The sequence below is a fragment of the Cheilinus undulatus genome, linkage group 3, assembly GCF_018320785.1.
Source record: "Cheilinus undulatus linkage group 3, ASM1832078v1, whole genome shotgun sequence".
Lineage (NCBI taxonomy): Eukaryota > Metazoa > Chordata > Actinopteri > Labriformes > Labridae > Cheilinus > Cheilinus undulatus.
The window spans coordinates 13,392,441-13,406,196 of record NC_054867.1 but is presented as its reverse complement, the minus strand read 5'-3'; the positions used below and the strand labels follow the sequence as shown (position 1 = coordinate 13,406,196).

Below are 13,756 nucleotides of genomic sequence, written 5' to 3'. Positions count from 1 at the left end.
AGAACAGTAAAACAGCCGCTACGGTTCATAGAGGAGGACAGCAATTTGGAGGATGCATCTTCTGAATTGAGGTATATGAAGAGCATATACATACTGTTCTCTTTTGCACACCCAGAGTCCTAGACTCAAAAAATGACAGCTGATTGTTCTAAACATGTATAGGTTCACATTTCAAATGTCCAGTCAAAACTTCATGAGCAGTAACACAAGTTCTTCTCATAAAAGCCATGAAAAACAAATCGGTTTTTCTTGTTTTTCTTCTTTTAACTGCTGACAATTCCATATAATGTGCAATAATCATTAACCAGATGTTGAAAAGTCTAGTTCAAGTACTCCTGGGAAAAGGGACCAAAGCTCTCAGACTTAAGGCATTTCCTGACTATTTTACAGCCATAATAACAAAATATGTCCAAATTGCCATTTTTAGACTCAGTCGGTAAAACTTGTAAGTTTAGCATCAGTATTTATAAGTCAGAAATATTAAGTTAGTGTGATTGAAGCACATTAAAATAAGCAAGTTATTTGAACTTACAAAGTCCAAGTTTAGTTTACTTGTTATTTCTGAGGCAACAAGTTGTAGTTCTGCCAATCACAGTCAATTCTGGCAACCTCCAACTGATCTTTACTCAGTCAAAAGCAGCAGATTAACCACCTGTGGTATTCAAGCTCAGACAAAATGACTAGAGAAACTCACCAAACTGTAGAGGGAAGTGAGGGGGTTTGCTGGCCTCTGAATAGTACTCCACTGCCTTCTTGAATCGGATGACTTTGTCATCACTGCACGACTACAATAAACACAGAAAATCATAATTAAAAAGGAACACAGTTAAAGAACAAATATATCCAAGCCATTATGGATAAAACATTTACACAATAAAGCAATCCCTGCTTGGAAAAGTAGCACCTGGGTGCTCTGTAAAGTAACAACTATTCCTACAATTCCCTCAGTAACTTCAGTCTTTGATAAATATTCTGTTAAGTGTGATCAGGTGAAACAATCTTTGAGTCTGTGGTGAAAACATGTTTCCCCTTACACCTTCATCAATTTACCAAAGTGACAAAGTGAGCAAATTTGCATTTCATTAGCTTTATATCCTGAATGCAGCTTTTTAGTTTCTTTAATCTCCTTTTAGAAATGTTTGTCAGCAAATGCAAATCAGGCTGCTTTCACAGATCTAAGAATTTTATTGCTCTTGAACTAGAGGTTTTCTGCAATCAATATCTACTACACAGTGATGTGTGCGACCGCTCACATTTCTTTATTAGGTCAGGCTTCAAATTTCAGGAGGACAGCTCATCTGCAACCCCTTCAGATGCTACCAAAGGATTATGCTGGATTTAAATTACAGTGTATCTGTCATCAGTGAGACTCCATTATTTAATGAATGTTTGTGTTGAATTAATTTGTATTTATGAAATGTTATCTTGCATGATGTTAAACAATAGTTTAACACAAAGATTGGTTTTCTTTCAGATGTTTGCTTGATTAAAAATGCAAACCTACAATAAACAACTCTTTCTCATTTATCAAACAAGAAGCATGCTACACGATGCATACGTATAATGTATATTTCAATATCTCGACTCAGTGTTAATTTTCATTCTAGAGTCAGTGACACATTCATGCAGCTCTCCTTACGTACCTGTGAATGCTTGAAGATGTCCTTTGCGATGGCCTCTAGGTCAGTGATATCAGAGATGTTGCGGACATAGTCGGCCACAGCCTTGATAACAACATCACAGGGTGGAAGCACAAGCTGGTGGGCACGCACCTGATGAGGAATGACACAAAGGTCACTACAGGTCAACCATTCAAATAACACACACAATCTTTATTTAAACTACCAGCTCAAGGTGCAACATCTTTGCCATCACTCTGAATGTCACAGAGGAGTTATAGGGTAATGAAGTGATCCCCCTCTGTACTGCTATCAGAGGTGGTAACAGAGGCGTTACAGGGAAATGAGGGTCTGAAGGAGTGAAGGAGAGAAGTGATGTACGTTTGTGCATTTAACTGTATGTGTATGTACGGCAGCCCTTGATTGTTTAAAAACAGACTTTCTTAGACTTTACATTGCAGGCAATGTGAATATACATGTGTGTCTGAAAACTTATAATACATTACAAAGTTCATCTTTTGCTCACCAAAAACACTATCTCAAAATATTAGAATATCACAAACATCAGTCCTGAGAAAAATAATTCATAATACAGAAATGTTGACCTTCTGGAAAATTGTGCTTATTTATACACTCAGTAACTGGTTGGAGCTCCTTTTGCGCAAATTACTGCATTAATGCAATGTGGCATGGAGCCAATCAGTCCATGGCACTGTTGGGTTGTTATGAAGCCCAGGTTGCTCTGAAAGCTGCCATCAGTTTGTCTGTATTGTTGAGTCTGGTGTCTCTCATCTTCGTCTTGACGTTACCTCAGAGATTCTCTATGGTTGGCTGGCCAATCAAACACAGTAATACCATGGTCAGCAAACCAGTTTCTGGTAGTTTTGGCTTCACTGCATGCAGGAGCCAAGTCCTGCCGGAAAAGGAAATCAGAATCTCTACATATTTCTCAGCAGATGGAAGTATGATGTGCTCTTAAATGTCATGGTATATGGCTGAGAGTTGACCCTGGACTTGATAACACACAGTGGACCAACCACCAGCACCTGACATGGCACCTCAAACCTTCACTGACTTTGGAAACTGAAAACACTGGAGCTCAAGGACCTTGGATTCTGTGCCTCTCTGATTTTCCTCCAGACTCTGGGATCTTGATTTTCACATGAAATGCAAAATTCAGTTTCATCCAAAAACTGGACTTTGGACCACCGGGTAACGCTCTGGTTCTTTTTGTCCTTAGCCCAGGTGACATGCTGGTAACATTTTCTGTGGTTCAGGATTGGCTCCACGCTACCTGTCTGTCCGTGGTGGCTTGATCCACTGACTCCAGTCCACTACTCTGTTGCTTGTGCTCCTTTCTTGAAACACTTTTCTCTTCCAGTGAACTTTTCATAAATATTTAATTCAGCCTCTGAGAACAGCCTGCCCTTTCAGCAGTGACCTTCTGTTGCTTACCCTCCTTGTGGAGGGTGTCAACGATTGTCTTCTAGAAATTTGACAAGTCAGCAGTCTTCCCCATGATTGCGGTTGTGTGAACTGAACCAGAGTGAGAAAATGAAGGCTCAGGAAACCTTTGCAAATTGGACTTTTTCACAATATTCAAATATTTTGAGATTGTGTGTTTTTTTTATATTCATGAGCTGTAAACTGTTATCATCAAGATTAAAACAAAAAAGTCTTGAAATGTTTAACTTTGTTTGAGACGAATCTAGAATATATGGAAACCTAACAAACTTTCACATGATATCCCAATTTTTAGAGATGCACCTGTGCATGCTAGGACACAAAATGTAATGTTGTTGTGGAATCAGTACAAATGTCCAAAGGTGTGACGACATCAGCGCTTCAAACAGCACTTTGTAAAATCACACCATGAAAAAGGCTGCATAATATGCTGGCATCCATGCATGCATTTGTCACTCCTATTAAGTGCAAAAACAAGTGAAGCTGCTCCTGAGAAGGTGTGGTTGGCTAAATGACAGTTAAGAAAGAGCATAAAAAAACATCTGCTGAGAGATCAATAGCTGAACTTATGTCTGAATTACAGCAACTGCAAAATGAGACACTATTATACACTTGTGCAAAAATGATCTCTCTTGATCCTAAGTTATCACCCACTTAACTTCTAACTTGCTGTGTTGGGAATGTTTAGGGCATTTCTGCAGGCAACAGTGTTTAGAACCAAACACTATCAGCCTTCAGGCCAGGAGATAAAAAATAAATAAACAAATAGAGGCTACAGTAGAGCTCAGCAGAGCAGTCACTCCATACGCAGAGGACACAGTCCTTGACACGAGACCCCACCTTGAACCTTTGACGCATGTCAACTCCACTCTATCCTACTGACATTTTCCGTTTCTCTGTCTGATGCAATCCTTGACTGATGCACTTGATATCACTGTGAAGCTGCATGACTGTATACATCCTGCCTTTTAGGGAAATGCATTATCTTTCCATGAACTCAGTGGACTGTTGCATGCAAATTATTGAAGAAAGGAAGTAAAAAAAAAAAAAAAACTAGAAATCAGTTAAAACGTGTGCTCTGAGGACCACTGGACTATCATTTGGCAGTGTAATGTAATGTTTTAGTCACAGTGGAGCTGCACATTTCAGCCAGATGGCTTTGTGTTTAATCACAGTCAGTCATTTAAGAACCAGCAGCTGAAGCATTTACACACAGTGCCCTATAACAGTCTGGCACTGCTGTCATACAACTCTCTGACAGAGCTGACCAACCCCTAAATATTCGGTTTCTGTACACTTGCCATGCATGAACATTTTGCCAAGTGACTACACCCAACATGGTGACAGCTGGTGGTTCACAGTGCAAAGATTCAGTCTCCTTTTCTGCAGAGAGAACTACTTCAGATCCATTTGTTATCATCTGGCAGTTTTGTATAACAACTGTTAGACTACAAGAAGGGATGTTCACAGCATGGCTTTGTCCCATAGACAATGCAAAAGAAACTGGTGTAGCAAATCTAACCAGTGTTAAGTACAGCCATTTTAAAAGGGACTTGTTGTAGTAAAACATTAATGCGATTAAAAAGTAACTAGCTAGAGTGTGCCACTATGTTACATACTGGGGGATAATGGGTTAAAAATATCTTTAATTTACCAAAAATTAAAAACCTTTTGCAACTCATTACACATGCTTGTAATATGACTCAGACAGCACTTAAGTGAACTGTTTGTCTGTCTTTATGCTCAAAATAACATGGGCTCCTAAACATATGCTTTAGTAGGATTTTGTTGTTGTCCCTTATAAAACATAACACAGAGATTTCCCCAAAGGAAATGCTATAATCTTTAATTTTTGCTAATTGTATCAGCCAGGAGCATATGTGTTCTGACATAGCAGATAGTTTAACTTCTGCAGGTGTACAGCTTGCTGCTGAGAAATCAGATGTAATGTGATTACTCTTACAGATTTTTGCATTACACCAAAGACTGTAGGCAGAGGTAAAAAAGTACCAGACTATGGATAATCAGATGGTTACAAAACACCAAGATTAACAGAAATATCTACAATTTTTATTGAACTTACTGCTCTAAAAGAAATATCCCATATGGTACTTATAAAGAATGGGAGGATATTTTATACCATGGAAATTAGTTTTTAGTCTGATTTATAAAACAAGAGTAGACACTTTTGCAAGGTATTTTCAATTAAAAATAATTTACAACTTTTTGGCTACTAGAAAAATGATAAATGTATGGGGTATTAGAGAATCCGGTGAATGTCGGTTTTGTTGTACAGAATCAGAGTCATCTGTTTATTTATTTTGGTTTTGTCATATTGTATCTGCATTCTGGAGAGAAGTTCAAATAATGTGTTCAAATGTGACCTTACACCTAAAACTGGACCTCTTCTCTGTGATGCTGGGGGATGTTACAGAAACAAAGACCTATATTGTAAATCTAATTTTATTATTGGGAAAAATGTTCATTCATAAAGCGACTAGAGTTGAATCTCTAAACATCAACAGATTTAAGAGCTTCCTAAAACACCAGTTTGTGCTAAAAGGAAATTATTCTAACAACAAAGCATATCTAGAAAGATGGGAAGTTTATTAAAGCTGAAGGGTGGTAATTGAGTACATGCTGCCTGATTGAAAATGCTCTATTGTTCTTCTTTTCATTACTATTATTAGTAGTATTATTTATTTATTTATTTATTTTTGGCAATTTGATTTGTCATACTTAAATCAATTTTGAATATTAAGCCAAGATGGATCCTTAAGTGTATGACTATCTGACCCTCTGTTGTTTATGTTGTTGTATATGTTATATTATCAGTGTCTGTCTGTTGTTAGGGTTTATTGTGTTTTGTTTGGTGTGGTTTGTTTGTTTTGTCACATTATGATACAGTTTGTTTGTGCAGAGATGTTTTGTTTTTTGGTCTTGTTGTTTTTGTTTTTTGTGTTGGATGGATAATCAGATATTTCAATATCAATTTAAGCGGGGCCGGAATTTAAGTTTTTTTTCTGTTTTTTTTTTTTTTTTTTTTTTTTTTAGAAAATGAATGATAATACTAGACCCACTGCAGAAAAAAAAGCCCAAAGCTGTGCGAAATTATTTCAGCACAGCCCTGTAATTACGCTATCGTTAAAATCTTTACCTTTAAAGATGCTAATGGATGTTCTGGACCAAGTAAGCTCCAGTGAAAGGCAGCCAAGTCGTCATCAGGCAGAATGTGATTTCCTGTAAAACACACAGCGGCACATTTGTGTTAGAAGGTCAACTGAATCATCAGTACCATCTTTTTTCTGTCAAGTAAAATCCCCAATACCTAAAAGCGATGCAAAAATGACAAAACGATTTGGGTTGAGATCAAGCTGCCGTGCAACTTCGTGCATCAGGTACTGGCTGGTGGTGAGGCTTTTGCCGTTGCGGCTCAGTTTGAGGGCGTGGGCGCTGAAGTAGCATGGGATGTTGCTCAGAGCGTAGTCGGAGTCGTAGGCCACCAGGCCGTGGAAGCCGTTCTCCCTGCATAAGGCTATCACTTCCAGGTGGTGGTCCTCGATGCTCTGGACAACCTGAGGAGTGGCGCAGACAAGAGTTAGGCTTTAGATGGTAAAGCCCCAAAATAAACCTCTTACACAGACATGCTGCATTAGGCACTCGAGGAAAGGGATTACAAACCAGGAGCAGTTTTGTCTGAGATGCTCTTAGTGAATTAGCCTGACACAGCTGATAGGATACTCAAAGACAGGGAGACAAATAATAGGCTATATTCAAATCTTATCCAGAGAGCAGAGGCTGATCTAATCAGCATTGTTTGAAAACTGATGCTATATATAGAAATAGCATTGGCAAAAATATATTTAAAAGCAGGGGGAGTGTCATGGTGTCAAGGTGCCAATATCCCCAGTAACTGTAAAGTTTATTGTAATGTAAGTTGTCTAAGTAAAACAAGACTACTGTAACTCCCCTTTGCTTTGAAACATATAGTCTTGACAGAATAATTTATCCAATCCCAGGCTGTCTGATTTGTGCTTCTTGCTACAAAAGCAAAAAAGTCCCTTCATGTGGTAAAGCTGAAGCCTGAATATATTTGGTGAAACATTCTGCAGGACAAGTTGCTACCCAAAAAAAGCGCCGGCGCACTGAAAAGCAACACTTAATGAAGAAAGAGGAAGGCAAAGTAAAACATTTTTATGTGTCGTAGTCTGATATGTGATTAAACTCGTTGATCCTTTAAAGGGCAGGTTATCTGATAGCTTTATATCCTGTTATATCTAAATAACTGACTAACAGGTTAGGTCGGTTGTTTGTAGACAGTCGTATGTACAGTATGCAGTTTAAAGACAGTGCATATGCAAATATGACTATAAGGTGGGGCATGCAGAGAGGAGATATGCAGATAGACGTGTTTTTTATTGTTAACTTCATGCTGCAGCTGCTTCAATGGTTTCTGATGGCTCTGTTCCACTGTGTGCATTGTCTGTACATATACAACTTACACTCTAAACACACAAATTAAAAGGGTTAATTATCCAGATTTTAAACTTGCACATCACACAACGTGAGCAGTTTTGGGCCTATTTTTGTAAGCTGTCACCCAGACCCATCCTTAGTAGAACTGAACGATTTGGGAAAATAATCCAATTCCAATTTTTTTTTCCTCAATATTGCAATTGTGCTTTAATATGCAATTATTTCTTAAGTTCCTAATCTTATTTATTTTCCAGCAAAAACAAGCAATTAGTCATTCTATACTATCATCAACACAATAGTCGATTAAACTAGGGCTGAACAATTTTGAAAAAATATTGAATTGTGATGATTTTGACTCATATTGCAAACTGGATATGACTTGTATTAAAGGGAATGACAATTTTTATGTCATTCTCATATCTAATAAGAAAAACATAGAAAAATGAAAAAGTAGGTTTTTGTAGACTATTCTAAAAATATGGCACTTGAGTGATTGCATATGTAATGCATAATATCTCTGGTGCAATAAAAAAGGTTTCTAAGTGGTATTTTGACACAAATTTCAGGTTAAAGAAATATTGCACCTTCTGCGATTTAAAAAATTGCAGCAAGCTATATTGCAATTTAATCTAATTTGCAATCAATTGCCCAGCCCTTAGCAATTGAAAATTCCTGATATCAAAATAAAATAAAGTACTGAAAAAGCCGTTTTTAAGGTGCAGCCGGCCTGACGGGGCTGAAAGATTTGAGGGGGAAAAAATCACATCTGTTTTCTATCAATAAAAGCTGTCACTGCCAATTTTTCGAGCATTGTTACCATCATTAATAAATTTCTAGCAATTGCCTCCAAATCGGACAATAAGTTTTAGGTCACACCTGCCATAAATTTGTCTTTCATTTGTTGCTTTGTTGTTACCTTCACCAAGGAGGTTATGTGATCGGCAGGGTTTGTTAGTATGTTTGTTAGTTAGTTTGTTAGCAACATAACTCAAAGTTATGGACGGATTTTGATGAAACTTTCAGGAAATGTCAGAAATGGCATAAGGAAAAACTGATTAGATTTTGGGACTGATGTGGATCATCGTCTGGATCCAGGAATTTTTTGAAGGATTCTGTACTATTAGGAGATAGGGCTAATGGCGGAGGTCTGCACTCTCAGAGTGTTTTTCTCAATTCTCTTGTCCCTCTCCTCTCTCTGCTTTACGGAGGTTAATGTTGCCACGGTAACAGGGCTAAATACTGCTGGTGCTGTGCTCATGGTGATTAACGCTGGTCTTTATTATTATAGGTATAGTCTTCATAATGATATTAATGATTAAAAGGCCACAAAAGAGAACGCAGTCTAGACCTACCCTCCTTGTCAAGTGTCTTGAGATAACTTCAATTATGATCGGTTTATGGTTTTATTAGACAAACATATAAAAACAATCAAAGTAGGATTTTTTTTTTTAAATATTCAAGTAAAAAAATGACACTTCACTTTTGGCATGTGATGAGAATAACAGCTCTGCTCCAAAAATGTATTAGCCTAATTTTTTGACACATATTAGGTAACAGAAATATTGTATCTTTTGTGATTTGAAAATTGCAGAAGGACATATTGTGATTTAATATAAATTCTGATGAATTTTCCAGCCCTAATACCTTAATAAACTTTAGGTCAGTGCTTCTCTTTTATGCCTGTAAATTACTTTATTTGTGCTGTAGAGATCATTTCTTATTCTTTGCTGCATTGATTAACCCTCATATTTCATTGACTACTTTTGGAGAAAGCGCTACCGTTCATCAAAGCTGAAAAGACAAGTTTCTGAAAGCTAGTCCAGCTGACCCAAAGTTAATCAAATCAACAAAGACATTCATGAAATTAGACAAATGTTTATGTTTAACAGGTCAAAGCAGTGAAACAAAGCCATGATTAGTATTGTTCGTGTCCTGGAGTTACTGGTTTGACTGTTTTGCTTTGTCCTTTAAAGACAGAACAGAGAGTCAGTGTGCTTTGCCCTGCTATGCAAACACCTGACATTTATTAATGAAGCCCTAATCACAATAGTGATCACAGCAGCTGAGGTAGGGCTGGGCAACATGGATGAAAAATTACTCCTCAATATTATTATAATCAATTATAATTCATAATTTTTTTCCATACATGATTAAAAACGGTTGTCACAAAATTGGCATTTTAACTTCCAGGAAATAAACAATATTAATACCTGTTCAATGCCAAGAAAACAAAGATAAAGGTCCTCGTCTGACTGATGATGGGAAATCTGTTGGGATCGTTTTTATATCAAAGTTGTAGAGAAACCTGTACACACTGTTTAAATTATACAAAACTGATAGCAAAAAGTCTGTATACTGAGGCTGTCAGATTTTCTATACTATTAAAAACTATGTGCTTCGATGTTGAAATGCACATTTCATGTGTTGTTATCTAAAAAAGTAAAGTTAAACTCAGTCTGTGCGTTCCAATGACACACCTTACCTTTTCAGCACAGAACAATCTGCTGTGAACAACAAACTTGTGTTAAACCTGGGTGTAACCGCTGTCAGATTTTGTTCCAGCCTCAGCTCTTGTCAAAGTTTTACTGGTGTTTTCATGAAGAACATTTCTTCCTTAGACAGAAGAAGGTAAATTTATCATCTTACTGTGACTTAAAGCATTAGGCTGAAGTGGTGGCAGCACTGTTGTAAGTTAACGTTAAAAAGCTCCAACATCCTAAAGTACTGTGGTAGAAAACATATCAATCTGATATGTAAAGACTGTTTGCCACAAACAGTGAGTGAAGCAAAGAGAGAAAGAGTTAATAGTTCTTCATTATAAGATCAAGACTACTTCAGCGAGTCATGGAAACAGCTTTTCACCTTAAAAATCTGCTTTCAAGGTCCATGGATTGTGTTGAAAAGCCATATTTGCATAGTGGATTGGCAACTGACAACCAAACAAAGTGTCTGTAACAGAAAAATTAAAATGTAAAGGCCCTTTGTACTGGAAAGTGTTCATCTCTAGTTTAGCTTATCTTATATTGTGTTGGTTATAATATTGAATTATTTATTGCTTATGTTTGTTGAATGATACATAAGATGAGGAACCTAATAATAATAATCCCATATTAAATCACAATCGCAATATTGAGTGGGGAAAAAAAAATCGCAGCTAGATTTTTTTCTCAAATCGCTCAGCCCTAATTAAGGTCACCCTAAATGATAAAAAAATTTAAGATAATCTGTTCATTTTGTGCAAAAAAAGTCAAAATCTTTAGGAAAAGAATGTGAAATTTTGAGGTTATAAAGGCGTATATTTACAAGACTTCAAAATTTAGAATTTCAGAGTTTTAATAGTCGGAAATTTGTAAGAAAAAACTTGAAATTTATGAGTTAAAAAATCTACAATTTTGACACCAGAAATTCAAATATTTCAAGTTTTTAAAATTGTAAATTTATAACATGACAAAGTACAAAATGTACACCAAATCGAAATGAAAACATTCGTTGGATTCTCAACTTTTTGACTCAAAAGTTCTGTTTCAGTGCACGCACATTGACAACTTTTGAAGTTAAAAATGTTCATTGCTTTTATCGTGAATCAACAAACTTTTCAAACATGAGAGTTTCATGATTTTTCTTGAAAATGAACAGACCCTTTATTTATTTATTTTTTTTTCTAGAGTGGCCTTAACATCCCGTGGTAATAATGGACAGTTTAAATACAGATATTTTGTCAAGAACACTTGTATGTAGGCATATAATATTGGGATTTTGTCGACGAAAACAATTCAAATTGATGTTTAATTTTTCTAAGTGGGTCTTAGCTTTTCTTAGATGGGGGGGCGGCACTGGGCTAGAAGAATACTAGCCAATCAGTGCTTAATCCTGGGTGCCACTGACACAGTCAGAGCATGGAATCACTTCCTATTTTCCTGCTTCTACTGTAATGATTTGAGCTGTTTTTTTATGGTGATGAATGTAGGGCTAAGCTGGGTTTTTTTTCTGTCATTTTTTTTGATAATGCACTAAATACAGTTTTAGTTATGCCCCATTAAGTACATTTACCCTTCATAAAAAATGCATATCAGTTCCACTCATCAGTTATCGGTCTTACTCGACCCCAAACTCCAGGCAATCAACATCAGTGCATGTGTTGCAAAATAATAAAATTTTAATTATTGCTGATATCAACGAGTACAAATTGTGCAGTTATGTTGGCAACATTTGTAAAGTGGGTGAAATAAACCGTTCTATCTACTTGTCCAAATGTTGCTAATGCAATTGTATGATTTAGACCGAACAGGAGTTTGCCTGAAATTTTTGCTCATTAAACCATTTGTTTTTGGATGTGTAAGAGTTCTATTTTTTTTAACACAAATATTTTAAAAATGAACCTTAAAACCAATAAAATGATTTTTTTCTGTGTAGAATAAACATTTGTGTTACTGTTAGTAAGGTCTTGTTTTTTTCCTAAACCAACACAAACTTTATTTAGATATTCTGAATAAAACACAAGATACTTGTGCCCTATAAAGACTTTATTTAGATAAACTATACTGTCTTACTTCGTTTGAAAACAAAGAGTGTGTATATCTTAAAAACTTGATAAGCTGCCCAGCCCTAGGGATAAAAATCAGTGAGTTGGTTGTTGTAACACAGGCCAAGGATTCCCTGTGGAGACGCCCGGTCACTGATTAACTTGTCTGAGTTTGAGCTTTTATTATGGCTTAAGTTGGCAGTGATGACACGATGCTGGGTGGCTAGCAGGCTAATCAAAGAGCCTGCTAATGCCTGCCGGTGGTAGCCCAAAGTGGCCCGGCTCAACAGGCACTGCCAGGCCGAGTTTTCACTTACCCCGACGCGGAACCTGAGGAGCGCCAGTCGGATGCAGTGGGCCATGCACACAGGGGGGAGAAACCAGACTTTGGGCGGGGGGGTTCCCTTGTTCTGGACGTGGCTTATGATCTGCTGCGCGGTTTGCCTCTCGTTCACCTGTCGCTTGACCCACTCGTGAAGACGGCCTTTCTCTAGGGCGCCATTGAAGCACACCAGGAGCTCAATGTTGCCGTTGAAGCAGGCCTTGGAGAGGGCGGCCAAGTAGCCCAGCATGTGGTTCCACTGGCCCCCGCTGACCCAGTCGGTGTAGAAGCCTCCGTAGAGCCGGTGGAGGCAGTTCTCGGCGTCCACTAGTAATCTCAGCGGACTTTGAGGGGGTCTCTGCCGGCCACCTCCAACCATACTCCCCCTGGCTAGCTTCTGGAGCTCCACCGGCACCACGGCGTTGGGACAATGCTTTTCAATGTATTCTAAGAAGCCCTGGACACCCATGTTGAAAAGAAGTCCTGCAGAATTCACGAAATCAAACAGCAGGGGTAGTAGTCCGCCTGTCACCCTGACATTTACTGACAACCGGTTAGCAGCTGAGTTGAGGATATTGCAGGAGGTGAAGTAGTTTTTTTATAGAACCGACATTTGCTAATATTAAGACATCTTCAGTTTTTGGTGAGTTTTTGTTTCATGGCTTCAGGCTGCCATGTGTCGGTTCACGGTGCCATGTCTAAGGTTGTGTGAGCCTGACTGGTAGAGCACCAAAGGGGAACACATGACGACATGACGCACAGGGACGTACAGAGGCACACGTGGAAACCAATAGGCTTCACTGTTGCATACTTCCGTGTTTGCTTAGTGTAACAAAACAAGAGGTTCACCAAAGTAGACTACAGGAAATACGATTTTTGACGCCTAGAACAAGAATTATTAACATAAATACAAGAGACTATTAAAGATGGTGAATATTAGTATGAAGAGTTATTATTATTGGCAGGAATCGGTCGATTTTCTGAATTTTGAATCTAACAGGCCCCCATCAGTTATCGTCAAACTTAAAATGCTTTCAAAAATACAACGAGAGCGTATTTTTTGTTGAATCACTGGGTATTTCTGTCTGATTTATGAAAATAAATATGCTAGCTCACTTATGCTCACTTTGACCTTAGCATGTTTCATATAGAAAAGAGCCTACAAAACTACTATGAAGAGGCTACTTAATCAGATCCCATGCAGTTCTGAGAGGGCATCCTAAAAGGCAGTTTTTCCCACTAGGGTGAAACCAAAGAGGGCACTTTTTCAAAATTTTCCCACTCAGAGGGACCCCAGAAGGCTCCTTATCAAATTTTGCCCACTCTGAGGGCAATCTTTTGTCCTTTTTCTAA

At 37.7% G+C, this 13,756-nt stretch overlaps 1 protein-coding gene across 1 annotated transcript in view; it reads right to left on the bottom strand.

Moving 5' to 3' along the window:
* LOC121506958 (constitutive coactivator of PPAR-gamma-like protein 1 homolog) overlaps window positions 1-13,130 on the bottom strand; it is a 39,193-nt gene extending 26,063 nt beyond the window's left edge. The window contains exons 1-5 of the mRNA XM_041783026.1: window positions 12,399-13,130; window positions 6,412-6,658; window positions 6,241-6,323; window positions 1,644-1,772; window positions 695-785 (exon numbers count right to left, since the gene is read on the bottom strand). Of these exons, the coding sequence (XP_041638960.1) occupies window positions 695-785; window positions 1,644-1,772; window positions 6,241-6,323; window positions 6,412-6,658; window positions 12,399-12,872 (1,024 nt within the window). The 5' untranslated portion in view covers window positions 12,873-13,130. The remainder of the gene's footprint in view (window positions 1-694; window positions 786-1,643; window positions 1,773-6,240; window positions 6,324-6,411; window positions 6,659-12,398) is intronic.
* Window positions 13,131-13,756: the final 626 nt, after the last annotated feature.